The sequence below is a fragment of the Leptodactylus fuscus genome, chromosome 1 (genome assembly GCF_031893055.1).
Source record: "Leptodactylus fuscus isolate aLepFus1 chromosome 1, aLepFus1.hap2, whole genome shotgun sequence".
In the NCBI taxonomy this organism is placed as follows: Eukaryota; Metazoa; Chordata; class Amphibia; order Anura; family Leptodactylidae; genus Leptodactylus; species Leptodactylus fuscus.
Genome location: NC_134265.1, coordinates 182,730,258 through 182,757,967, shown reverse-complemented (window position 1 = coordinate 182,757,967; position 27,710 = coordinate 182,730,258). Strand labels below are relative to the sequence as shown.

The window sequence follows — 27,710 nt, the reverse complement described above, 5'->3', positions numbered from 1 at the left end:
AAACTGTGCTGAAAAATTTGGCTTATACCCGAGTATATACGGTACCTTATATTTACTAGAATACCCCTTTTGGCAAACACCCTTTACAATTTTCATCAGGAAATTTCTGCATGAAGTACTTCAATGTACCATAAACAAGTGCAGCAAAAACAACCCAAAACATACAAAATCAAGTTGTTTTTTTTTTTTCTGTGGCTCGCTGCAGAAATTGGTGCTAGCCCCCTACAACATTCACTACAAAGAATGAAAGCCAGGGGTGGAACCTGCAACAATAATTGAGGTGCTGCACATTTCACCCGCTGACCAGGTCACTGTAGAGTGCAGCAGCTACCAGTGAGTTTACAGTAGCTAACCCCCTGCAGACCCCCCCCCTAAAAAAAAAATATTTTTTTTGCTGACTCGAGGATAAGCTGAGGGGGGCTTTTTCAGTACAAAAACTGTGCTGAAAAATTTGGCTTATACCCGAGTATATACGGTACCTTGTATTTACTAGAATACCCCTTTTGGCAAACACCCTTTACAATTTTCATCAGGAAATTTCTGCATGAAGTACTTCAATGTACCATAAACAAGTGCAGCAAAAACAACCCAAAACATACAAAATCAAGTTGTTGTTTTTTTTCTGTGGCTCGCTACAGAAATTGGTGCTAGCCCCCTACAACATTCACTACAAAGAATGAAAGCCAGGGGTGGAACCTGCAACAATAATTGAGGTGCTGCACATTTCACCCGCTGACCAGGTCACTGTAGAGTGCAGCAGCTACCAGTGAGTTTACAGTAGCTAACCCCCTGCAGTCCAGGCTTGTATGGCCCCACTCTTAAGCTGAATACTGAAAAGAAAAATAAAATGATTTCTATCAGTGGAAATATAAATGAATTCCTAACACAGGTCTACCTAGAAATGGTATTAAACTACTAGGCACAACTAGGCCTTAGACCATCTCCATTGCTGAGACCTATTCCTGTGACAAGATACACAGACCTCAATGTGTAATGAGCTAAGGAGATGCTGAGTGCAAATAGACTGAACCTATAGAAATAATGTGAATTGCCTCCGATCCCTAAGCTGTTGGACTTCCTGGGGGGAGGGCGCTAACATGCTTTCATTCACAGTTTAGTGCAGGCAGGGTAGGCATGCAGCTGGTACATCCACCTATGCTGTGATACCGGCAAAGTCCAGCCCAGTGTTTGTAGCAGCTAGGGAAACTACTTGAAACTTGTATACTAACATTGTGCAATCCTAGCCACACATTTGTATATTTAGTTTTTACTATAATAAGCTACCAATCCTCTGTCCTCAGAGCTGTTTGTGCCTTAACAAGATATTTTTATATTGACCTTTTACTTGAGATTGCTGAGAAAAATGTCCTTCTCTTCTTCGTGCTGCAATGGAGCAGAGATGTACTCTTGTCAGGAGCTGGACTATTGTGACCTGGATTTTCCTGATGTAGACTTGAATGTGTCTATAACACCCACACCAGAGAGCACCTTAAAGGCAGGACTAGATGTGCATACAAGAAAGCAGTACGTGTGTGCAAAAAAGAAGGTATGTGACTGCATTTGTACTTCTTTACCCACGTAAGGACTGCAACAATTTCCCTGGTTCAGAACTGGACACGTTTATTAATTATGCTTATTTGTATAAGCATATTCTGCAGCACTTTATAGACATTGACAGTCACTGTCCCATATAGGGCTCGAGGCTACATTCCCTATCAGTATGTCTTGGAGTGTGGGAGGAAACCAGAGGAAACCCACACAAACATACAATCTCCTTGCAGATGTTGTCCTTGGCAGGATTTGAACCCAGGACTCTAGCGCTGCAAGGCTGCATTTCTAACCACTGAGCCACCATGTTGCCTATGTTTTCAGGTGTTTTTGTACATGTGATTTTGAGAGCTGTAATATTTATCTAGTTCGTGTTATTCTTTGTATGTTTTTTTTTTATATCTGGGTAAATATTAATCAAAAAAAGGGAAACATATTTTCCACATGTTTTTAATAGAATAATGTGCAACTAAAAAAAAAATTAAAATAGTTTTCCCTCTGCATTATGGTAGTTTTTATGTATCTGACAGTGTCACTAGGGATGGGGCTGGGACCTGTGATGCGGGTATGGTATTTTTTAAATTATTATTATTATTATTATTATTTTAATTTTTTTTAATTTATTTTTTTTGTAATATTCTGCTCCCTAAAATGTCATACTACACGTTTAGGGGTCACTTTAACAGTACTTTTTTGGCTGATAAATTTAGCCTCAGTTATAGGAGGAATGCAGTCACCTAATAACTGTAGTGCTGATCTGGGTTCTTTAGTAGAGATGAGCGAACACTATTCGAAACTGCTGTTTCGAATAGCACGCTCTCATAGGAATGAATGGAAGCGGCCGGCACGCAGACTTTGCCGGCGGTCAGCCGCTTAACCCTTTGCGTCCATTCATTCCTATGGGTGCGTGCTATTTGAAACGGCAGTTTCGAATAGTGTTCGCTCATCTCTATTCTCTAGGACTCTGACACTGACAGATCACATGACCTCCTTACTCGGTGATCAGCAGGGGCAGTAATAAACTGTCCCTGCCTTCTCTAGTCAAGCAGTGACTGATCTATAATGTTCCTTCTCAATGAATGATCCCCTAAACCTGTGATTCACAAGGATGATAAAACACAGTTTTTGTTTTGTGAAGATAATACAAAGATGACTGAAATGAATAAAGCTAGCCATACGAGGGGGCAGTTTAGTTAAATGGAAAAATAATTGTAGTAAGTGCATTTTGGCTACTGATTGAGTAAAAATGGCTGATTAGACTGAAAATTTCCTACATGGACAATCTATTTTTGGTCAACAAGTCATCCATTGCAAACAACTGTTCATGTATGTTTTTCTAAGTCATTATAGGCAAAAATTGTGTATTTCGCTGACTATAATCTAACACATATAGCCATATTTAAGCTGATGTTACATGTTAAACTCTAGTGTACTGAAATGGCTGATTTTGGTCAGCCAAAGATAAGGGCCTGACTGAGATTTTGGCTGACCATCAGTCAATTTTGCACAAACTAGATGCGTTTTTTTTAACTAAACTGCCCCTGTGATGGAAGAATTAAGTTGTTAATACTGATGGTGGGATAGTCCTTGCAATCGATCCCATAATGAAATGCCAATACAAACTATCCAGAATCTAGCATGTAAGGCCAGCTTTAATGTTGATGATTGGAACATTCATACTATCTATCCCACCATCAATTGAATAGTAACATCATCTAAAATGTGTATGACTAGCCCTGCAGTAAATATTCTTCATTTACAGGCATTTGCTCTTTTTGTTAAAGAACTACAATCAACAAGTGCATTACCTCAGACTGGTCTAGATGGTTTTATCAATTGGAAGTGCTGCGGATTAGAGTTTAAAGACCTGAGGATTATTCATAAGCATGTAGCTGCACAACATGCAACCGAAGTTTTACAAAAAACAGCAAAGATTTTAGAAGAACTTGGAACGGCTTCTACTACTAGTTTACCATGCACTGATGATAACACTGATGCCTCAACTGAAATGTCCTGGAGCAGTCATAACATTTCTGACTGGTTGCCAGATATGAGCTGTTACAAGACAGAAGAGCTAACCAGGTAGGTCAAGATTTTGGAAGTGTGATAACATCTGTCTCATTTCATAGAGCATGTGATTCTGAACCAAAATGTAATGCACTTTATTTTCTGTCTGAAAAACAAAAGTTCCTGCCACTAGGGGTCTCCCTTTCTAATTTATGTTTATTTATTTATTTATTTATTTTTTTTTTTACTATGCAAGTCTGTCCCTAGATACAATCTATTCCTTTTTTAATGGCTAACTCAAAAAGTTTTTTGATGACATATCGAGCTTTCGGGACTACTATAAAGGTCCCTTCATCAGGATGGTATAACACAATGTCTGAAGGTAGGCATATATATATACAGAGAAATGGAGTGTTAGGTATCAACTACTGAGGACTTCTCTCAAAAATTTCTTTCATTTCATATCCACTGGCTAACACGGTACAAGGATATATATTTTTTCTTTTACAATTTATTCCGTCTTGCTTAGTGAGTGAGTGAGTATAGGGGGCCAAACTTTTCTCTCTTCACACAGTGAATGGAGGAGAAAGTGGGTGATTCTGCTCACAGCCTGCACAGACATGTCTGCAAACTGTTGTTGTGTTGGAAAGAATGAGAAACCTGCAGATTTCACAGTTGACGCTAGGTTCACACTAGCGTTCAGCAGTCCGTTCTGTGGTTTCCGTCTTCTGCATGCAGAAGACGGAAACCTGTCAGATCGGTCCGGCCGTGAGCGGTGGTGAGCGTTTTATGCTCTCTGCCACGAAACCAGTTTTTTAAATTGGACACAGAGTACTGCATGTCCGACTCTGTGTCCGGTTTGAAAAAAAAACGTTTCGCGGCGGAGAGCATAAAATGCTCACCGCCGCTCACGACCGTACATCTTACAAACCCATTCAAATGAATGAAGTCTGGCTATTTCTTTATTTGTTTTCAGCGAGCCAGGAGAAGTTCTTCTTTATTACTGCTACTGTGATGTAGGTGATCCAAAGTGGATCCTTGGCTGGCAAAGGACTTTGTGTGATCTCCTGCATCTCACAGGAAAAGTAAGTAGTTTCTACCTTAAGGCTGAGGCCACATGTAGAATGTGTTTTTTTTGTTTGTTTGTTTGTTTTTGCTGTTGATTTTGCAGGTTTTTTTTAAGCCAATCCCAGGAGTGATTTTAGCAGAAGTGACCAGTATAAATAATTCCTTTATGCTCCTTGTTCTTTTAAAGCCACTCCTATTTCACATGCAGAGGCTCCAGCCAGAGAATAATATAATAATGGTGTCACTGAACTGTATTAGGCCCCAATAACAATTGGGTCTGTCCTGTGATGGATCTAACACTGCCATTGTTTTTCTTTCTGTTCTTATAATGGAACAGAAAAATGGAAATACAAGCATAGATGTGTATCCAGCCTTAGATTACTTGCACACACAGGTTAAAAAAATTCTATTTACGCTAGGTTCACACCTGTGCTTAGGTTTCTGCTTAAAAAAGATTTCCGTGGACCCCATAGGCTAGTGATGGCGAACCCTTCAGAGACAAGTGCCCAAACTGCAACCCAAAACTCAGTAATTTATCACAAAGTGCAAACACGGCAATTTAACCTTAATTCTGTGTAGATCCACAATTGTAGACAGTTATAGACACGCAAAATACGGTAGTGTAAATGGGGTTTTATAGAGCTTTCGATAATACAAACTGCTTTGTACTGATAGGTAGAAATTTGCATTTGGTAAACTTTTGTACAATTATTGTTCACTATTTACATCGCACAGGATCTGTTTTATAGTAGCCATGCAATGTTATTTCTGCCTGTACCAATATTACATCTGCTATAAAACAGATAATGAATATAAATAGTGATATAAATAGTGAAGGGGCCCCACACAGTACAATCTGCTCCACAGTAGCCCCCACACTGTACAGTTAGCTCTACAGAAGCCCCACACATTACAATCTGCTCTACAGTGGCCCTCATGCAGTACAGTCTGCTCCACAGTGGCCCCTACATAGTATTAGATGCTCCACAGTGAGCCCCCACACAGTATAATATGTTCCACAGTGGCTCCCAGATAGTTCGATATGCTCCACAGTAGCCACCAGACAGGACAATGTGCTCCACAGTGGCCCCCACATAGTATAACATGCGCGATACTGGGCTCCACTCAGTATAATATGCTCCACAGTGGCCCCACACAGTATAATATGCTGTGTAAGCTACAGACCTGTGATCTACACTGACAGTTTTAAGTTGAATGCGTTTTCACATACATCTGAAAGAGGTGCTCACTTGCTAATGGGGAATCCTGTCCCGGATTCCCTGTTAGTGATCAGGGAGCCTGGATGGGGTAATGGTACACGTGCCAACTGAGAGGGCACTGGGTGTCCCCTCTGGCACGTGTGCCATAGGTTCGCCATTACAGCCATTGACTATAACTGTGTCTGCCCAGTAACTGCTCAAAAAATGCAGAGAGAAAAGTCCTGATTGCAGGACTTTACTCTCCTCATATTTCAAGCGAAATAGAGGATGGAATTCCTGAATGGATACTGAGTGCTGGTGTTAATCCAGCCTTATATCATTATAGTATACCGGCACTACACTAAGTGTGAAGCAGTTTATAGTCCTGCTCTCAGCTAAGTGGATACAGTTGTATCAAGTCTAGGCAATGCTATCAGCAGCAGTAGCACACATCTCATTAATAGTATGATACTGTGTAAGTCTGGAGTCCATACTAATTAGCTTGAAGACCATTGCCCTAGACTAGATATAATTGTATCCAATTCTAAGTTGAGAGCAGGATAGAATATCTGTATACATACTGCATTTGATGGAACATGGCACAATTTTCTTATGGAATCAAACAGAAAACAGTCTGTATGTCTCTATGAAAGCTCATGCAATGGAAAAGCATCACATGCCTAATAGACTTTAAACTTCTCTGGGTACCATGTTACAGTTCTTCCCGTGTGCATGAATCACTTAGAAGTGTCTCGTTTGTCTTGTGTGTTGAGATCCCTTCTGTGTGTGTATCGTCAAAGAAGATCCAGGTTATCTTTCACCTTCAAATACCACTAAATGGTCCTGCTGTTATGTTGGAGAGCTACTGACTATTTTAGGTTATGCCTTCAATTGTCCTTTGTAATCGCACAGTCTGATACTCCCAACATTTGTATAACTATTTCATTCTTTTGTAAAAACTCAATACAAGATCCAGGTTGGTTATCCTTTACCATAATTATTTTGCAAAGTCTAATTTTTTTTTTGTTTTATTTTTTTGCTGTTTTAGATTCGCATAGCTTCAGAAGGAATAAATGGAACAGTGGGAGGAAGCAAAGTTTCCACTAAGATTTATATTGACACAATGCTCGCACACCCTTTGTTTAAACAAATGTGCTTTGAAGATTTTAAGGTAAGATTCAGTATTTAGTTTGCTAGGTCATAGTTGGCAGTGAAGGAAAGTTTACCTCTTGCATATAATTGTTTTAATTGGCATTTGTGAGCGCAATCCGCTCTAAGTATCATCATATTGAAGTCTAAATTAATACAATTAGTATATAAGCCGGCTTAGAGTAACACACACACACACACAGCTTTTGTGTATATAGTACCGAATGTGCACGCTGGGCAGGCTTTCAGGGTGTGTCTTCATCTTCATTCACGCCTCTTCTTCCTCCAATGTCCTCCGGTCCCGTCTTCCTCCGGCGCTCGCGAACAGACTTTGATAAAAAAAAAATGACCTGGGCGCATGCGCAGTAGCCGTAGTACAAGCAGCATGCTACTGCGCATGCGCCCAGGTCTTTTTTTTTTTTATCAAAGTCCGTTCGCAAGCGCCGGAGGAGGACGGGACCGGAGGACATAGATTAGCATGTAATGTCTGCGGGCATGCCAGATATCAAACACTAGGCTTTGCCAGTTTGTTAAATGCCAGTTTGTTAAATAGACAGACAGCACCGTCAGTACAAAGCATTGCTAGCTTGATTGGAGAACTATAGACAGTGTGTCCTTGTACAATTGGACATCATATGTGTGCTCTTGACTGCAGTGCTTTACACTGTATATTCCAGAATTGACAAAATTGGGGAGGACGTTTTGGTGCTCTCGCCAAGCATATACTAAGTGTTTGCTAGTGGGTTACACCCCACCTCCCCATACACGATATATCATCCAATATTGGGTGATTTAAATTTTGACCATTGGTGACTGTGTGAGAGAAGTGAATCAGTACACCCGGATACCATCAGGCTGGGTGCATATATATAGATACACACTTTGTCTCACATTTTTTATTACACATTTGGGGTTTTTCTTTTTGTTTTTTATCTTAAATATCATTAAAAGTTATATTTTAGATTTACTCTTTCTGTGATACCAACAGCACAGCTTTGTAGTAGAATAGTCTAGATGCTGAGCTGGCCTTCCTGAAGTCTAGACCTTTCATTAATAGAAAACATTTGGCACATCATGGACCGAAAAATCCGGTAAAAAAAAGAGCCAGGACTTTTGAGCAATTAGAATTTTACACAAGCCAGAATGAGACAATATTCCCCTCCCAAAAACTCCAATTGGTCTCCTCGCTTCCCAGGCATTTATAGACTTTTGTAAAAAGAATAGGGGATTCTACACAAAGGTAGACATGGCCCTGTCCCAATGCTTTTGATATTTTGTACTCATCAACTAAATGAATTAATTTTTAAAAAAGAAATAGAAAATTGTTTAACTTTCAATTTCTTATTTGTGTTCTATATTTTATTTTAAACTTTACACAGGGTCTCAACATTTTTAGAATTGGGGTTGTATTAATAATTTCTATATGGATTTTGCAGAGAAGTGATGGAGGAGCCTTCTGTTTTCCTGATCTTCGTGTTGGGATTTTCCATGAAATTGTGCCAATGGGTGTTGATCCACAGAAAGTTAGTTATAAAGAAACAGGTATGTGACTATAAGAAGTCTGTTTTGTTCTTATGAAATTTAACCCCTCGATGACATTGGATGTAATACTACGTCGTAGCTGTTAATGCCTTAAGTCAACTGAACGTACTATTACATCCAATACCGGGTGCCCGCTCAGTGTGTGGGTGTTTGGCTGTAACTGACAGCTAATACCCTGCAACAGGACCCCTGGGCAAAACTGAGCTGAGGTCAAACATGATTGTGACATCTATGGGGTAAGTGTACTACACCCCACCATCAGCCTCCCACTGTAATACACTTTGTAATGCATGTGTATTGCAGTGTATACTAGGTCATGTTCCCTAGCGGGACATCATAAAAATCCAATGTCCTTTCCATAGGCCCATGATTGGCCTGAGCGGTCATGTGACTGAGGCCAATTGGCGGGCTAAGAAAAGGGACATAGAACGTCACAGCCAGCAAAAGAAGACCACAGAGCAGCAGGACCGGAGCTGGGAGAAACTGGGGACAGGTCAGTATGTTTGTGGGGTGTTTTGTTTTTTTTTCTTCATTTTCCCTGGCCTAATGTTAAAAAAATTATATCCTGGACAACCTCTTTAATGAAAATATTATTGAAGAAAAATGAAACGTAAAAATTTCAGCTCAATATTGTTTTTTAATTACCGTGAAATGCTTAAAGGGTTAACAATCTTCCCAAATGCTGTTTTGAATTATTTAGAACACATCTTTAGTACACATCTAGCAGAACAAGTGTGATTGTTGGATGTAAACAAATGAAAGATGCCAAGAGCTCCCAGACACTCAGAAATCGCTCAAAACACTGCTAAAGGTATATGGGTGCATTTATTAACCCAGAAATAGTACCAACAGACTTTAAAAAAAAAAACAACACAAAACATTTTTTCATTTTTTGGCTAGAAAACCCCTCATAAACTTATATTGTAAAATAAGGTTTTAAAAATTAGAGCTTTTTCATTTAATAATGAACTGACATTTAGAAACTGTTTAGTATAACCCAAAATGTAATGGCAATGTAATGGCTGCAAAATATTTTATGCATGCTTTCTGTAAAATTTTTGCTCACATTTTATTTTTGATTATTTTAGCTCTCCATCTTGCTCCTGAGGATTTCCATAAAAGGGTGGAACAGTATTTGTCTGCCTCACAAGAAGAAACGGACACCATTTTATTGGACTGCCGAAACTTTTATGAAAGCAAAATAGTATGTATTTATACCCTAGAATGTTACTGGTGTACCCCTCTCCAACAATGCCTATGGTAATGCTTTTTGTGATTAGGATTTAAAAAAAACGAAAAAACTTTTAGACTTACCCAGCTCCTTTATCCCCGGGGCCTACACAAGTTTCTTAGTAAAGCCGGAGTAGTACACTTCAGTTTCAGTGCACATGCGCCAAAGTTTGGATGCATATGAAGTAAAGCTGAGGTGTATTTTACCAACTTCAGTAGCCTGTAGGACCAGGGGCAAGTCCAATGAGGCTTATCAGAATTATCTGTAGGTAAGTATAATGGTTTGTATTTTATAAACGCAGCCATGGACAGAGTTAGAAGTAAGCCATTTGGGACACTAAGCACCGATCCTCAAGAACTTGTGGGTGGTTTATAGCCCTGGCAGGGTCCCTTAAATTATACAATTTTAGTTCAAAGGTATCAGGGATAAATACTACCAGTCACAACTAACTTATTCTGCCTAAAAAAGGCTTGAACATAACTTGCACACATTTCAAGTGTCCTTCGTTTGGATGGACAGCCCCAGCTTTCCCTATTTGCTCCAGGTATCCATTAATCTGGTTCCTAACTGTACATTAGACCTGAACTTAAACAGTAAATTATTTCATTATCAATTACATATACTTCATGTATCCCAACCCACCCAACCTAACAAAAAAAAAAAAAAAGTTATGACCCAGTATAAGCAGAGCCTATAAATTAGATTAATACTTTTATCATTAATAATGAATTAATGTACTTTTATTTGAAGAACCATTAAAAGAATTTGAATTAAGATCCTGTGTACATGTAAATTTCTTTTAACTTTTTAACATCTCTTTCCATCATAATTCTAAATGCTACATTTACTTACGTCTTCTTCTTTAGGGACAGTTCCAGAACTGCCTAGCCCCAGACATCAGGAAATTTAGCTACTTCCCAAATTACGTTGATCAAAATCTGGACATTTTTAAGGATAAAACTGTGCTGATGTACTGTACGGGAGGAATTCGCTGTGAACGTGGTTCTGCTTATCTCAGGTCAAAGGTGACGTGATGATTTTCTTAAATTCTTCCTAATTTTAGTTTTTATCCCACTATTTATGTTTCATAGTCATGTGAAAACGAGCTGATTTTGTTTTGAAATATTTGTATGATAGCTACTGTTAGTAAACTATGTGTAGTCTATTATACAAATGATTGTTCATCCTTCTATAATGGATGGCGTTTTGGCAATAAATTGGCCATTACTTGCTCCATGTAATTGAACATGTGAATAGGATGTGAAAAGGCAGTGTAAATGCCCACAGGGGGCTTCTCCTCTCTCCCCTGCTACAAGTACACACATAGTGGAGAGTATTTTACTGAGGTTTAGCACAGTGGTTCTCAGCCTTCCCAAGCAAGCAAAGTATCCCCTAGTGAGAAAATATCCCAACTGAGTAACCCCATAGCAGTGATTACTTATATATGTTAATAAAATAAGGATTCATTTAGAGCCTTTGTAAACTATTATGTATTGGATCCCATAGTGTCCCTACATGTTATATTATGATCTCCACCTTTAAAATAAAGAGTGAGGGGTAAACTACATTCATTACTTACCAAAGGGGTAGATTAATGGTACCATGGGACTGTTTAGAAAGTGCAGCCTCCCTGCTTTCTACCCACATTCATGCCAAAGATCCCTGTGTCAAAATAATGTCCCAGAGCAGCCCCTCCACGCAGTATAATGATCCACAGTGGATCCTCCACACAGTATGATGTCTTATAGCGACCCCTAAATTCAGTATACTGTCCCTTCGTGATCCCTCCACACAGTATAAGGTCTCATAGTGGGCCCTCCACACATTATAATGACTGAGATTGGCCCCTATAAAAAAATAATCCCATACCTAGACTTTCTAATAATTTTGGGTTTGGCGAATCCTGCAAGTAGCAGTTTTCTCTCTGCATGTTTCGTTTGGAATTCGAATGGAAACCACACAGACCCCTTTATGGTTTATGGGGTCCACGTGTTTTTCCAGGTACCCACTTTTCTATGCGCATAGTGTTCCGTTCGAATGGTCCCCAAGCGGACTCCCCGAACGGAAAACCGAACGCAGATATGAACCAGGCATAAGAAGCTCATTTCTCCTTCCCTTCTAAGGCCTGATGTGTGCCCAAGCAGCAGTTTACACCCACATATATAACTCTATTGTACCCGGGATAGCCCACTTGATAGCAATAGGAATGCATGTCTCTGATGACACAAAGTGGGCACTTCATATTTGCCACTGAAATAGAATATTTCTTTTAAAAATGCCATTTTTCACTTTGTATGTTAATTTTTGGGAAGCAATCATAGGCTCAAAATGATAATACCCCTTGAGAAATTCCTTGAAGGATGTAGTTTGGGGTTTGGAGCAGTACTTTTGGGGTTCTGCAAGAAAAACGCATCAAAAACTGCAATTATTTTTTTAAACGGAAGTTTCCAGGTCCATACATTGTGCTGGAGCAAAAATCTGCAACAAAAAACACATCAAAAAACTTACCTAATATCTGAAGCAGATTTTTTCAGCCTGCAAAAAACTCTGTGTGAACATACCCTTTGTCCAGTCTTCACTGCAGACTCTTCCAACCTCTTTTCTGATGTGATGTGCCCTGGGTTCACCAGTGTGGCTAAAACACATTGAGCCCACTGATGTCATGATAAGATCGTGGGTTCTGAGGGGTTGCCATTGTACCCAGAAGACCGGGCCACAGCCTCCTGACTGATTATGCACAGTTCCTATACAAACTAATGTGCGATGTTTTGCAATACTATGTATTGCAGGACATTGCACTGGTGATCTGAGATCCCAGCTTCAAGTCATCTTGTGGGACATGTAAAAAGTACAACTTGCCTACAAATAAAGAACCCTGACATATCCCCATCACCAATAGAATTTTTTTAAAAAGTTATAGGCGTCAGAATATGGTGACCCCAGGAAAGTCTTTCATTTTCAAAAAGGGGCATTTTATTTGTAAAAGTGGTAAAACTAATAAAAATCAATATAAATATGGTATTGCCGTAATTGTAATGGTCTACCTGACAAAGCTGCCATGTCGTTTTTAATGCAGAGTGAACCCTGTAAAAACAAATGCAAACAATTATGATAGAATTGTGTGTTATTTCACATGAAGCCCCAAAAACATTAAGAAAAGCTACGGTAATCAAAACATTGCATGTACCTCAACATGGCGGTAAATAAAAGTACAATTTGTTATGCAAAAGATAAGCCCTCACATAGGTATGTCGACTAAAAAGTTATGAATTTTAGAAGACAGGGAGGGTGTCGGGTGAATACCCCAACTATTCCAATCTCAGGGTATGCCGTGAGGTGCCAAATTAATGGAAGGTGTGGTGAAGTATTGAGCGCTCGGGAGATGTACAGAGACATAGACACCCGGTTCTGTTCCAACGTAGATCTCAGTTTATTGCAAGCAAGGATAAAGATTATCAAGGAAAATTATCAAGGAAAATAATGGCTTTATGCCAACTTAAGCGTCACAAAATACATCACATAAAAAATATGTATTATATTTGGTCAGAGAATAAAATGGGTGTTTACATATGACGAGCACATGCACCCATGGTGGTTTAACACATGAATATCCGTGTCCGCCATCTTGAGCACCTGACCGCATTACATCATTCTACTTATTATAGCCAATAGTCCTTGAGAATGTTTCACATAACATTTTAATAGCTCTTATCACCTTGTCTTCCCATATGTGGGCAGTATGGGAATGTAGAGAACATTCTCAAGGACTTATAACAGGATAGTCTGATGAGAAACTGCAGTCATCAATATTTTCAGAAAATCCTATCTCTACGTGCCAAGAAAGTTTATACAAAGGGTAAACATGGAGTGTACGATCAAGATGGCTGAATGAACCAATGTCTGCCTGCACACAGACATTCTGTTCCTCACAGAGGGAAAATATGAAAAAAGCCACCGAACATTAGCGTACAAGCTACCCTGCGTGCTTAATGTGTTAAAAAGGCACCCTATGAGTATGTTGAGAGGCATACTAGAGATTCTTTACTCCGTATCACTTGAGTGTTGGCTTTCATTGGTTGGCTAACCTTATGTAGACTCTAGTCATAGAATCAAAACTGCACCTGTATCCTGCTGATGGTGCTCTAAGGAAGGTAGGTGGGAAATTTCCTTTATAAGCGATATCATGGCTGCAGGTAAACCAGTGATTCTAAGGGGACGTTCAAACTACTTTAACCACAGCGAAAGAGCAATGGACGCAGACAGAAGATATTCCCATTGACATAATGTAAACAATATGATGTAAGCTGTCTTCTGTCACGTTTGTTTGCTTTTGTAATGGAAGAAAAAGTCCTGCATGCATCCTTATGTCAGAAAAGGAGCGCTATCTGCATTTTTCAGTAAATGTCCACTGCTCTCATCCTATGACTGATGAGAATATTGAACATTAATAATGGTACTCTTATAATTTTACAATTACTTGTTTGCCATGCTGTTTTGGAATATAAAGAGGTGCCTGTGGATCTTGTAGTTTTTTGTTTTGTTTTCTAATAATGGTGCCATATACAACTGGCTTAGTTTTATGGACAGGTTTCATTTTATTTTTTATTTCTTTAATAGGCTGTGTGCAAAGAAGTATACCAACTTAAAGGAGGTATTCATAAATACCTAGAACAATTCCCAGATGGATTTTTCAGAGGGAAGCTGTTTGTGTTTGATGGACGCTTTACAATATCTTCTAATGATGACATTATATCTAGTAAGTACTGATTTCTGGTAGACTCTAAAGGGAATCTGTGAGGTGATTTGGGAACACTAAACCAGCAAGCAAGCAAATTAAAATCTCAAAGGATGGAGGCAGTATTCAGGCATTATAGGGAACACATGAGATACTAATGGTGGTTTGGAGGGTTGTATCGTGCTGACAGGTTCCCTTTAAGGACAGCACACGTAGCATTTATGGAATTGATACAGAACTGTAAATAAAATAGCCTTTTTTAAGATAAACATTTATGGCATATGGATAAAATTCAATATCTGGTCAGTGGAGATGAAATTGTTCATTCTTTAAAATGTTATTTTCAAGTAGTCGATATACAGCTATATCGATTTTGGAATTTTTTTTTTTAATTCTTTATTCAAAATTTAAAAAAAAACATATAAGGTGGTATACAGTCATAAATCAGCCAAGACCAAATGGGTCTTATATAGAGGGAATGGGGAGAAGAGTGACGGTAAGGAAGGAGGAGGGCAATACAATAGGAAGGAAGGGAAGAGAAGGAAGAAAGTAGTGATTGGATACTTATAAGAAGGGAGCGAAGATGCTGGGTAAGGGGAATGAAGGCAGAGAGAGGCTAATAAAAAAGACAACTATACAAACCACATGCAGTTCTGACCACCAAAGGAAGGAAGAGGGTATAATCAATTCAGGCTGAGGAAAGGGAGTGGAATTGTGTCTATGGGACTACTCACCAGAGGGGACACTGATTATGAGGTAGCAGTCTCAAGAAGCATTAGGTAGTCACTGGAGGCCTGGAAGTCCATCCCACAATACCAAGTTTTGTAGAATTGCTTATATGAGTAATTGAGGATGTAAGATTTTCCATCTGCATTCATGGACCTAGAGAATCTAGAAGGCCAGGGAAGGAGTTTCCATCTGTTTCCAACAGGGAGAAATCATGGGTGTCAGGCAGGTAAAAAGAATCTTGGCGATTAACTTAATGTCCATATTTAGAATTCAAATAGGATGATATTTAGGACAAAGCGTGTGGTCTTTGCTGGGTTTGGGGATTACTGTGATGTGGGTGCTAAGGGAATCTTTAACATAATGTCAAGTCACAGATAATAGAGTTAAAGGTTTTCAATAGATGGGGTGAGAGGTAGGTTTCTTCAGTTTAGGGTTAAGGAATGAGATGGACTGCTCTTTAACCTCCAATGTGAACCGTAAGCAAAACTTATTATAATTGAGAGATGGCACATAGAATAAAGATGTCATCTATATACCAATACCAGGATAGAGTACATCTAATCTATGTATTTTCTTGAAATGGAAATAAACATATGATCCTCCCACCAGCCCAGGAAGAGATTGGCATAAGTGGAAGCACAAGGGCTCCTTGTAGCTATCCCCCTTAACCATCCATTAAAAAGGAAGAAATTGTGAGTAAGAATGAATTGCAATAGTGACAACACAAAAGTATTATGTTCAGCAAAATAAATCCCCCGTACCCATCAACAGCTCCTTCTGTATGGTTTCTATAACCTAAGGAGATTAATTACAGTGTCTTCAACTGCTTCAGTATACAGACAACAACAACAGATAGTAGTCTAGAGAAGGATGGAAGGGAAAAAGAAAGGAGTGGCTGAAGACAGCAAAAGGAAATAACATGAGCTAAATTAACCTCAATAATATTTGAGGTAAGGGACACAAAAAACAATAGGTCAAGCATTTGGTACCACGGGTGCAGTTTGGTCATTCTCTCTTCCCTCTGGTCCAAAGAAAAGACTAGAGGGAAAGGCATAAGGCATGGGGACATTTAGCTGGAGTATAAGGGCCTGTAGCTGGGACAGTAAACAAGTTAACACCATTTCTAGTAAATAGACTTTGTTTTCCAATTAAGAGACCGTTTGATCATTTGCAAGGCCAGGAAGTTTTGTATTCTCCACTCTAACTGACTTAAGGACCTGATTATGGACTTGTTCCAGTTGAGAAATTACTGTGTCTAGGTCTTCTTTTGTATGGAGAACTTGTATAAAATCTCTTAGGAGCTGAATCTTGAATCAGGCCATGCGTTCTTCTCAACATGGCGACTTGTGGGACTGGGCCTCCAGAGTAGCAGGTCTTTTAGACAGGAGCAGAGGGTGTCTCGGGGTCATTGGTAGAAGAAGGGCCATGTTCATCAATGTAGAGAGGTTAGTGGGTGAAGATGCTGTGGATGGTGAAGACAAAGCCATTTCTTCTGTGTCTGAGGAGGATGCAGAAGTTGAGATATCTGGCGATATTTAGTGGCTGAGAGGTGGTCTTCCCGTTGTACAGGGAGGGCAGTTATCACTTATAGTGATCTTTTTGGGCATATCCTGAGAGCTGGAAACTAAGGGTTCTAGTAGTATGGCACTGATAGCTGAGCTCTTGGTCAGCATGTCTTCATAGTGCTGTTGCTGAGCCATGCCCCGTTCATATATTTAATGGAAAAGCAACACTGTCATTCATTCACATATACTGGGCAAGTGTAATTCAGTAGACAGTGGGAGATAGGTGGCTGTCAGATCTAATTCCATTTTATCTCTCAGGATCCGTTAGGTTAAAATACAATCTATTGAGTGTTTTTTGAGTGTGAATCTGAACTGGCAGACAAACGCCATAGACTTAAGTTAGGTGGTAAATTCTAACAAGAGTTGGGGTGGGGGGAATCATAACTATGCTAAGACCCAGTCCTGGCTAGTTTCAGCAAGCACTGTATATTGATTTTTTTTTTAATGAGAATCATTGTTCTAGAGAATTTCCTAAAATTATAATTTTCTTTTAAGTAAATTGATGGTATTTCAGTCATTGCTCAATTTTTTTAAACATATTTTATAAAGCGGTATTTCCAATTTATACATGGCATAGATGTCTGTATATATGTTGTTCCTCCTGTACAACCAGGGGCATAACTTGAGGGGGTGCAGAGGGTGTAGTTTCACCTGGGCCCAAAAGCTTTTGGGAACCCATAAGATGCCTTTTCCCAATGTGAAGAGACCAATACTATAATTGATACATTATAGTTTGGGGTGCCTGGGAGAGATTTTGCATTGGGCCGAGGAGCTGCATGTTACACCTTTGTGTCACCATATGTATGTGGAGAATGGGTGGAGAAGGACCCGTGGGTTTCTGAAACCCTGTTCTACAAATTGGTGCAGTACTTGGGGTCTGTGACATTTGGAATTGGGAATATCCCCGTAAAACAGAGCTGAAGCTTGTATTATATTTGTATGGCCTTTGTTACTAAGATTGAATCTTTTTTGTCCAATTGTTTATTTAGCCTGTCGCTACTGTGGCACTGCATGGGACAAGTACAATTTATGTTCAACCCCTCGGTGCTGCCAGCTGGTCCTGACCTGCTTGAAGTGTCATAATGGAGGCCTTACTGCATGCTGTCCTACCTGTCAACAGAAAGGGCTCCAGCCACAGACTGACTTGTGCCAACAATACAAAGAAGAATGTGAATGTACAGAAAAGAGACCCAGAATCCCAATTGAAAAGGTTTAGCTAGAGTCGTATTTTACTACCAGATTTCCAGGGCAATGTTTTGTACAAAAATGAAATGCCAGCCAAAGTTAGAAAGCTGCAGGAGCAAATTTCTCAATCTGCTGCAGCTTTGGTAAGTGATTCTTTATTGCATAAATGCCTTTTTGAAACCTAAGGAAATGGAGATAAATAGTTGGTGTAAGCACTGTGGGCGTGAAGAATAAACATAAGTGCTTTTACAAGTTTGCACAATTTCTGTCAATGTAAAATATACAAAGCTATCCTATTTAATACGTTTAATAAGCCATAAACAGATAATACGATCAGGTTTCTAATCATCTGTAAGGATTAAAATAAAACACAACGGAAGAGCTGTAGAAATCCATAAAATATGTAGGCAGATTAGTTCTATAATAACAGATTGGTGCCTCTTGTTCTCAGGACTGCATATAATATGTACGAATATAATGATAGCATCAGTTTATTATTTAGTTTTACCAAAAAAGGAAGGAAGTCATTCCTGCAATTCTTCATAGGATCCCATGAGACCAGGCAAAAAAAGAAAAGTTACGGAGTGAAACCGATGACAGCTTGAAACATGGCCTTTTACTTTCACCAGCAAATACTAGAGGTGGTAAAAGTTCTGAAGCTGGAATATGCCTGTCTTTACTTTACATAAAGATATGCGACAGCGACATACCACACAACCTTCCTTCATAACATAGGTCATTCTATGTAATCTGAACTGTAACTGAAGAAACCATGCCATGCAAACAATAAAGCCTGGATTGTGTATGTGTGTGGACATTCGCTTAATTTTTACTATATACAATGCTGTAATGTGCATATATGGAAGGACTATGGTTAGAAAGAGTTTTATTATTGTTGGTACAATAGGTGAGAGAATTATGACCACAAACTATTAGATATATGTTAATTATTGTCATAAGCAAGTGAAGTGTCTATCTAATTCTAACAAAATGTATGCTTGTTTTTAGTTTTTAATTTTCCCACCATAACATTGTTTTAACTAAGAAAACAGTAGCATACATAACCAAAAACATTTTCCATATAGATATACTGTGTTTCCTGGATGTCCTAACGGTAACAAAAACACAAATCGGTTTTAGTTCTCTAGGCAGTGGCGTATCCTTGTGGGGCCCACCCCAGGGCCGCCATTAGTACATGCTTTACTTCTAACTAGATCGGTGTTTGAAGACACCGATCTAGTTCAAAAACATTCACAAACTAACTGTCTCGTAAATCGCAAGCCCGAGACCATAGACAGAAGATATCTGCTTCTTGGAATACTACTCGCTCATCACTAGTCAGGAGGAATCAGCATAATATAAGGGGGTAATTAATTAAATTAAGATGGCACTTGGGCTTTATTAAGGCTAGTAATGGGCCGCAGCAAAAAATTGCTGCAGAAAAAACCATAAAGCGATAAAGCATCGTAGTTTTTCCTACAGTGATTTTCACATGAGTGCCGAAGAGGTTTCCTCTGCAGACTTTCTGCTTCCATTATACCCATAGAGAAACCGCCAACATTTTTGTAGGCATAATTGACACGCTGCCATTTCTAAAACTGCAATGGTTTTTGAAATCGCAGTGTGTCTCTGCATGTATTTTTTCGCAAGGTGTGGATGGGATTCACTAGGAACTGTAAAACACTTTGTTTCTTTTCTACAGCGTTTGGCCCCATGGGGCCACAGTCTTCAGGAGTTTTCTAGCTTATTTTTATTGATGATCTATCCTTAGAATAAAGATAGATCTGTGTGTTTAGAGTACAGTTTCACTGATAGATCATCATTAGAATTTGTTATAACCAAGGTGTCCAAAAAGTTCATATTGTAGTCTGCATGTATAGCAATATGTAATTCTGGAAAAAATTGTGTTCAAGAGTTCGGGGACCCACAGAATCCCTCTCGTATGCAAATGAAATCAGCTATGTATTTGTGCCAACATTTTGCAGATTGGCTTCGTTCACTCTGGGGATCAACTCTGAGTGAAGAATTCTCTGAGAACCACCTCCCGGAGCTTCAATGTCAGAGTTTTGGCTATGTAGAAATTTCTCAACTGCTCCTAAACCTTTCTGAAATGTGGTGTAAAGACTGTTAACATCTCAAGATACCAGTATACTATCAGGGTCTATGGGGGATGAGGACTGGATAATGCCTAAAAATTGGAGAAATGACTTAGCGATTTTTAACTAATGGAGTGTAGATTTTCTCAAGAAATTGTGACACAGGAGAAAAGATGGATTCAGTGGAAGCCACAGTTGGTCTCCCTGGATGTTAAGAAGGCTTTGGTGTCTAATACCTATCGACTTGTATCAGTTTATGTCCTGTAATTTTTATGTAATCTGGGGGGTTGAGTCTGAAAGGAGGGGAACATATGTGATAGTATACTTTAGTTGTGAATTGATCTCTTTGAGCTAGTTGCTCTTATTCATCACCACTATGGCTCCACCTTTGACAGCTGGATTAATATTTAAGTTGTTATCCTCACAAAGAGATTGGATGTCCAGTCTCTGTGTGCGTGAGATTTTATTTGATCATACCTCAATTTCCCTCTTTGTATTAGCTTTCTCAGTTTGACAATGTAACAACAAGAGATTTGAATTTCTCGACTGGATGATAGTATCTTGAGGGGGTTACAGTGGCTCCATGTATGGAGGCCAAGGTTCTAGAGAAAATAGGCAATGTGGTATCTAATAGGTTAATAGATGACTGAGAGAAATGAGTCATAAGTCTGATTTGTCCGCAAAACCTTTTTAAGTCTTTCTCAAGGCTAAATGTATCTAAGTGAGAAGTTGGGCAAAAGTAGAGGCCTCTGCTGAGTAAGTTTATCTGTGTGGATGTAAGATTGACAGAGGAAATGTTCATAACCAGGTTGCTGTTGGGGGAATGCCCAGGGTAGATGCAGCAGGATGTGTTACAAGCTTGGAGAACACTTTCAATACAGAATCTCAGTGGTCTGTATCCTGTGTTCTCCGAGCTCATAACACATCTTTCCTAGATTCGGAAACCGGCTGCATCTACCCTATTGCACATACCTGGGATCTTGTGGTTACTCGTCTGGTGGCTGCTGTGCATTTTTCTTCCCTTCCCTGTAGGTTTTCATCTAATGTGACCATCCTTGGTGACATTGATCTCATGATCTGATGGAAAGGGCATTGCTAGATCCTGCTGATAGATCATGAAGGGATCTACTAGTGCATCTCAATAAGTGGCACTGCAGAGGTGTTATTGAAGCCCAGGTTGTAGGATAGTAGCCTTCAGCTTGTCTGCATTGTTGGGTCTGGTGTCTCATCTTCCTCTTGACAATATCTCATAGATTCTCTATGGGGTTAAGGTCAGGCGAGTTTGCTGGCCAATCAAGCTCAGTGATACTGTGATTTTTAAACCAGGTCTTGGTACTTTTGGCAGTGTGGACAGGTGCCAAGTCCTGTTGGAAAATGAAAATTTAATCTCTAAAAAGCTTGTCGGCAGAGGGAAGCATGAAGTGCTCTAGAATTTTTTGGTAGACGGCTGCACTGACTTTGGTCTTGATAAAACACAGTGGACCTACACCAGCAAATGACATGGCTCCCCAAACCATTACTAATTGTGGAAACTTCACACTAGATCTCAAGCAGCTTGGATTTTGTGTACAGCCTCTCCACTCTTACTCCAGAATCTGGGGTCTTGATTTCCAAATGAAATGCAAAATTTACTTTCATCTGAAAACACCTTTGACCACTGAGCAACAGTTCATAACTTTTTCAAGATATTCAATTTTTTTGAGTTGCACTAGTATGTGTAGAATAGAATCTGATCCAATCCTGATTTTGCCACCTGTATACTTCATTTTTGGAATAGTTGTCAGTGTCACATACACTGCTCAAAAAAATAAAGGGAACACTCAAATAACACATCCTAGATCTGAATGAATGAAATATTGTCATTGAATACTTTGTTTTGTACAAAGTTGAATGTGATGACAACAAAATCACACAAAAATCATCAATGGAAATCAAATTTATTAACCAATGGAGGCCTAGATTTGGAGTCCCTCCCCCCCTAAAATTAAAGTAAAAAAACACACTACAGGCTGAACCAACTTTGATGTAATGTCCATAAAACATGTCAAAATGAGGCTCAGTAGTGTGTGTGGGCTCCACGTGCCTGTATGACCTCCCTACAACTTCTAGGCATGTTCCTGATGAGGTTGCAGATGGTCTCCTCCCAGACCTGGACTAAAGCATCTGCCAACTCCTGGACAGTCTGTGGTGCAATGTGACGGTGGATGTAGTGAGACATGATGCCCCAGATGTGCTCAATCGGATTCAGGCCTGGGGAACGGGTGGGCCAGTCTATAGCTTCAATGCCTTCATCTTGCAGGAACTGCTGACACACTCCAGCCACATGAGGTCTGGCATTGTCCTGCATTAGGAGATACCCAGGGCCAACCGCACCAGCATATGGTCTCACAAGGGTTCTGAGGATCTCATCTTAGTACCTAATGTCAGTCAGGCTACCTCTGGCGAGCACATGGAGGAATGTGCGGCCCTCCAAAGAATTGCCACCCCACACCATTACTGACCTACTGGCAAACTGATCATGCTGAAGGATGTTTCAGGCAGCAGATTGCTCTCCACGGCGTCTCCAGACATGACATAGTCTGGAGATGCCATAGAGAGCGATCATCTGCCTGCAACAGTGTCTATGAGAGCCATAGAGTGATAGGAGGAAACATCTTTCAAGTGGGTGATAAAATGCCTGGTGGTGGTGAGTGGTTTCAAGAATATCCACATGCTCAGAAAGTTGGCATAGGTCCAATCACACTGCAGCTATCTCATTTTTCCAGGTCTGTTTCACCTCATCCACCAGATCCTTATAGTCCTGCTTAGTAGGGAGTTGAGACAGAATGCGTTACCACTGAAAGAAAGGGTCAGGCAGGTTGGAAATGGAAGGCCCGGAGCTGGTGTGGGACCTGATGATAATGTATGCCTTGGGTTCTTCACCACCTCCAGCAGCAGCTCTGGACCAGAGGAAAGGGTAGCAAACAGTCCAGAAGTTCCAGTTATTGGAGGTAAAGCTGAAGGCTGGGCTAGTGAAGAAGATGGAGGAAGCGAAGAGTGCTCCAAATTGGGGCTGGAGTGAAGACAGGGGCTAGGTTGGGCAGGCACAGGCCTGAGGATGTTGCATGAGAGGGGAAAGCCTATCTGGTACAATGCCAGGAGGGGATCCAGGAGAGAAAGTCAGTAGATGAGAGTGAGGGGCCACAGTGCTCATCTGAGACTTCTTAGAAAGGTCCTGCAAAGATGGTGCCATGTGTCTGACTGCTGGAACTCAGGAGCAGCGGGAGTCGTGGCAGATTAGAAGCTGAGTTGCAAGCATGGCTTCAGTGCCTGTCCGCAGAGGTGGTAAGGAGCCTAAGGGCTTTTTCAGCGGGAGTTTCCTCCCCATCGCACATGCAGATGTAGACTTGTGCTCAAATTCGTGAAGGAGAGGACGGGAGTTACGTTTTTATGCAACCATACTGCTCGGAGTCCTTAAAGAGGACTTTTCACCATATCCGGGCACAGGCAGTTCTATATACTGCCAGAAAGCTGACAGTGCACTGAATTCAGCGCACTGTCGGCTTTCCCGATCTGTGCCCGGTGTGAAGAGCTTACGGCCCGGTACCGTAGCTCTTCTATGGTCAGAAGGGCGTTTCTGACCATTAGCCAGAGACGTCCTTCTGCCTCGCGGCGCCAATCGCGCTGTGCTGTGGAGCGGGGAGGAACGCCCCCTCCCTCTGCTCACACAGCTTGTCCGTAGACGAGTATTATCAGGAGAGGAGGGGGCGTTCCTCCCCGCTCCACAGCACAGCGCGATTGGCGCCGCGAGGCAGAAGGACGTCTCTGGCTAATGGTCAGAAACGCCCTTCTGACTGTAAAGCGCTACGGTACCGGGACCGATAGCGCTTTACACCGGGCACGGATCGGGAAAGCCGACAGTGCGCTGAATTCAGCGCACTGTCAGCTTTCTGGCAGTATATAACACTGCCTGTGCCCAGATATGGTGAAAGGTCCTCTTTAATCTTTTTTGGTATTTACACTAACTACCATTTACAGGTTTCAGTGGCAGCAGCTCTAATGAAAACATAATTTCACTTTGGTAATCTGTTCCAGGTATGCTTTTGTGTGTGGTCTTAGACAGATATCTTTTGTGCATACAGATCAAGATTCTTCAAAAGCTCTGAAGACACAATGTTATGTTATTGTATGCATAAATCATATACTGACGTTTTAGAGAAAAAAAAGAAAGACATGGACCCAACATCCCAATAGTATACACTAATATTATGCTTCTAAAAATCGCTAAAACTAAATACAAGGTTCTTAGTATACATTTTGATCTAAATTTATAAGCCTACTGACCACTTCACAGTGATTTTTGTATAGTGGGTCCCTACTCTATTGGGTGCAGCACCCTCAATCACAACTACCGCAGCTCAGCTCCCACAAGAGGAGCAACCAGGCAGCCCCAAGAGCACCTGCTGCTGTGCTGGCTAAGGCCCCAGGATCTGAGCCACATCAGCACATCAATAGTAGCCGATCATGCAGAACCGCAGCACGTGAACAGATCCCACAAAGTTCTGCTTACCAAATGGTCTCCGTCAGAGGACTGAGAACTAGTAGGTGGATCCCTTATGCATTTTGCTGCTAATCAAAAACAGCTGGGTTGAATGGGAGGAGTGTTGGCACCAAGGGAAAAGACAAAAATGAAAGGACAGACTTGTCATGACATTTTGGGGGCTTACCCCTCGTTCACATCTGCTTTTGTATTCCGTCCGGGGAGAGTCCACATGGGGACCCCCCGAATGGAATACAAACGCAATTGCAAATGCTGTGCTGTAAAAGCACACGGACCCCATACACTATAATGGGGTCCGTGTGCTTGCTGCACGCTGCCCACACTAATCATGCGGACAGGAAAGTAGATGGTGAACTACTTTCCCGTCTGCACGATCCCTGCGGAAATCTGGCGGCAAGCACACAGACCTCATTATAGTCTATGGGGTCCATGCAGTTTTACAGCACAGCGCTTTGCACTTGCGTTTGGTATTCCGTTCAGGGGGGGCCTCCTGGACGGAATTCAAACGCTGATGTGGATGAGGGTTTAGTCTGACAGCAGGGAGTATGTGGTGCGTTGCAATTTTGCTGCACCCAGTAGAACAGGGAGCCACTATACAGAGGCTGTTGTGAAGTGGATAGTGGGCTAATACACCTTGAGCTATACTAAGAACCTGTAGATTTTGCTGAGAAGCATAGATCAATGTATAATATTGGGATATGTGGTCTATATGTTTACTTTTTAAAATGTTGGTATAAATCATATACTGTTTATGGTTCTGATTGTAAACAATGCCCTACAGGCACCATTTACATTGGAAGAACTGCTGAGAGGTCATTGAGAAGACTTCATACATGCTTGTTTTCATTGGCTGCATCGATCACCTTGCACAAATGGCACATCACTGATGACATCAGCTAAGGGATCAGTTTACAGATGAATGGATCTGCCATCACTGGAAGCAGGGTCTGGGGGCAGCTGAGTGCTAGTTTGTTATGTTTCCAGGCAGCAGTATTAACTAATAAAATTAAGAGTTGGACAACCTCTTTAAACTTTGAACGACAAATGAGCTGCATGAGTCCCGACATGTAAACATTACCGGACTGTCCTGTTACAGCTGATCTGCAGGGGATGACAGCTGGGCTAGTCCATCAGTAATAGAAAGTGGATAACCCCTTAAAGATTTGTGCTGATTATGGAATATGTGTTGTCATAAATAATCCAAAGACATTTTTCCTAATAACTAATCAGTAATGTGAAAGATACAAACAGACACAGTTATACAGTTTACTGTATAATAAAAGGAGATTGAGGCTTTCATACATGTTAAACACAGCAGACAATTTATTTGTTTTTATAAATAGCAAAACATGCTCAGTATCTTTTATTAAAAGACGCGGCATGTACGCCGCGTTAACGCCGCGCTTTTTGCGGTGGCGTTACCCGGCGTATACACGGCGCTATGTGCAAAAATAAGCACAAAAACCGCCAGCGTTACTCAGTGTGAATACAGCCTTACTGAGAACATTTACTATTACTGGTACAAAGGAAAAGTGGTAATGATCCTGCTTTAATGATAAATAGGACCTGTGAAAAATGGTAACTGGGGGACCACACGGTGGCTCAGTGGTTAGCATTGCAGCGCTGGAGCCCCGGTGTTCAAATCCCACCAAGGGCATAAAACCATCTGCAAGGAGTTTGCATGCTCTCCCCGTGTTTGCATGGATTTCCATCTCATATTCCAAAAGACATACTGATAGGGGAAAAAAATGTACATTGTGAGCTCTGTGTGGTGCTCACAATGTACATAAAAAAAAAAAAAAAAAGGTAACTGGAAGCTGATTGATATGGGCATCTGTACTTTTCCTTGCTTTTATGGGCAACTACAATGTGATCTTAGGAAAAATTTGTGCTTTTAATTTTAAAGTTTTCCCTACAAGTTCATGCTTATTAATAGTGAAACTTATAGCATGCACTCAACATATCAAATACTAATGCTCTGCAAGGAACTAGTAAAAAGACTAACAGGGAGTCTACCACCTCCGCCGAGAGCACTCAACTGCCACCAGTGTTACAGAGCACATGATAGTTATGAACAACATACCTCTCTTATGTACAGTATGTTACTTTTGTAGATTTGGAGACAAACAACTTTGAAACCTAATACAGCTGAGGCAGTTGGGGCACTGGGGATGGGCATTCAGCCCTAGAACTTTAATCTTGCTGCTCAGGTAGGATGGGTGATCTCATAGCAGTGGAAGGATCAACTGTTATTGCACTGGGTGGTACAGGCAGGAAATTGTAGGTGTCTGGGTGGCAAGAGCAGTATTCCAGGAAGCTATAGGCCCACCCCCAGTGCACCAATTGCCTGATTTGACTTCAAACTTGTTTTTCTTCAAATCTATAAAAGTGACACACATAACAAAGGTTGTCTATGTTGTTTATAATTGTACTTTGTAACATGGTGGAGGCAAATGAATATGCTTCAGGGAGGTGGTATTCCAATTTACATTTTTTTTTTTTTACCTATGGAATGAAATATCATACAATTTTCTGATATATATTTCAAATTCTGCTCACATACATTTACTATTGCAGTTGGCACCTGTAATACATTTCTGGCCTACCTGAATAGTACTATACATGGTCATGTGACACACCATGTGATCCCTGCCAATCCATACATGTGTTTTGTTTATACATAGGACACATCCATAGTACAGCTTTACAGGTATTTGTTTATATACACATGACTGTCTGCTTCTAGGTGATGATGTCATGCTGTTTATAAAACGAACTGTAAAAAAAAAAAAATTAAAAAAAAAATGTAAAAGCTCCTTCTCCACAGACACTAACAGACATGATAAGCTGCTGCTGTAGTAATACTGTACTTGTTCTGCTTCTCAATAAATTACTATTCAGCTTTTAAATATCTGGACAGTTAACTGGATGTAAGGTTCACCATATTTAGCCTGTTCCAGTTCTTCTATGGATGCATTGCAAAACTACCATATATACTCGAGTATAACCTGAGACCCCTAATTTTACCACAAAAAATGAGAAAACTTATTGACTCAAGTATAAGCCTAGGGGGGAAATGCAGCAGCTACTGGAAACTTAAAAAAATTTAAATAGAT

At 40.4% G+C, this 27,710-nt stretch overlaps 2 protein-coding genes across 2 annotated transcripts in view; one reads left to right on the top strand and one right to left on the bottom strand.

The window, feature by feature from the left end:
- NCBP1 (nuclear cap binding protein subunit 1) overlaps positions 1 to 27,710 on the bottom strand; it is a 278,082-nt gene that overhangs the window by 31,566 nt on the left and 218,806 nt on the right. The gene's annotated exons all lie outside the window — the stretch shown is intronic.
- Positions 1,199 to 18,734, top strand: TSTD2 (thiosulfate sulfurtransferase like domain containing 2). Its single transcript, XM_075280363.1, has 9 exons — positions 1,199 to 1,546; positions 3,311 to 3,630; positions 4,532 to 4,640; positions 6,871 to 6,993; positions 8,408 to 8,513; positions 9,602 to 9,717; positions 10,611 to 10,769; positions 14,362 to 14,500; positions 17,763 to 18,734. Exons 1-9 carry the CDS (start codon positions 1,364 to 1,366, stop codon positions 17,987 to 17,989), a joined length of 1,482 nt encoding a protein of 493 aa, XP_075136464.1. The 5' UTR covers positions 1,199 to 1,363; the 3' UTR covers positions 17,990 to 18,734.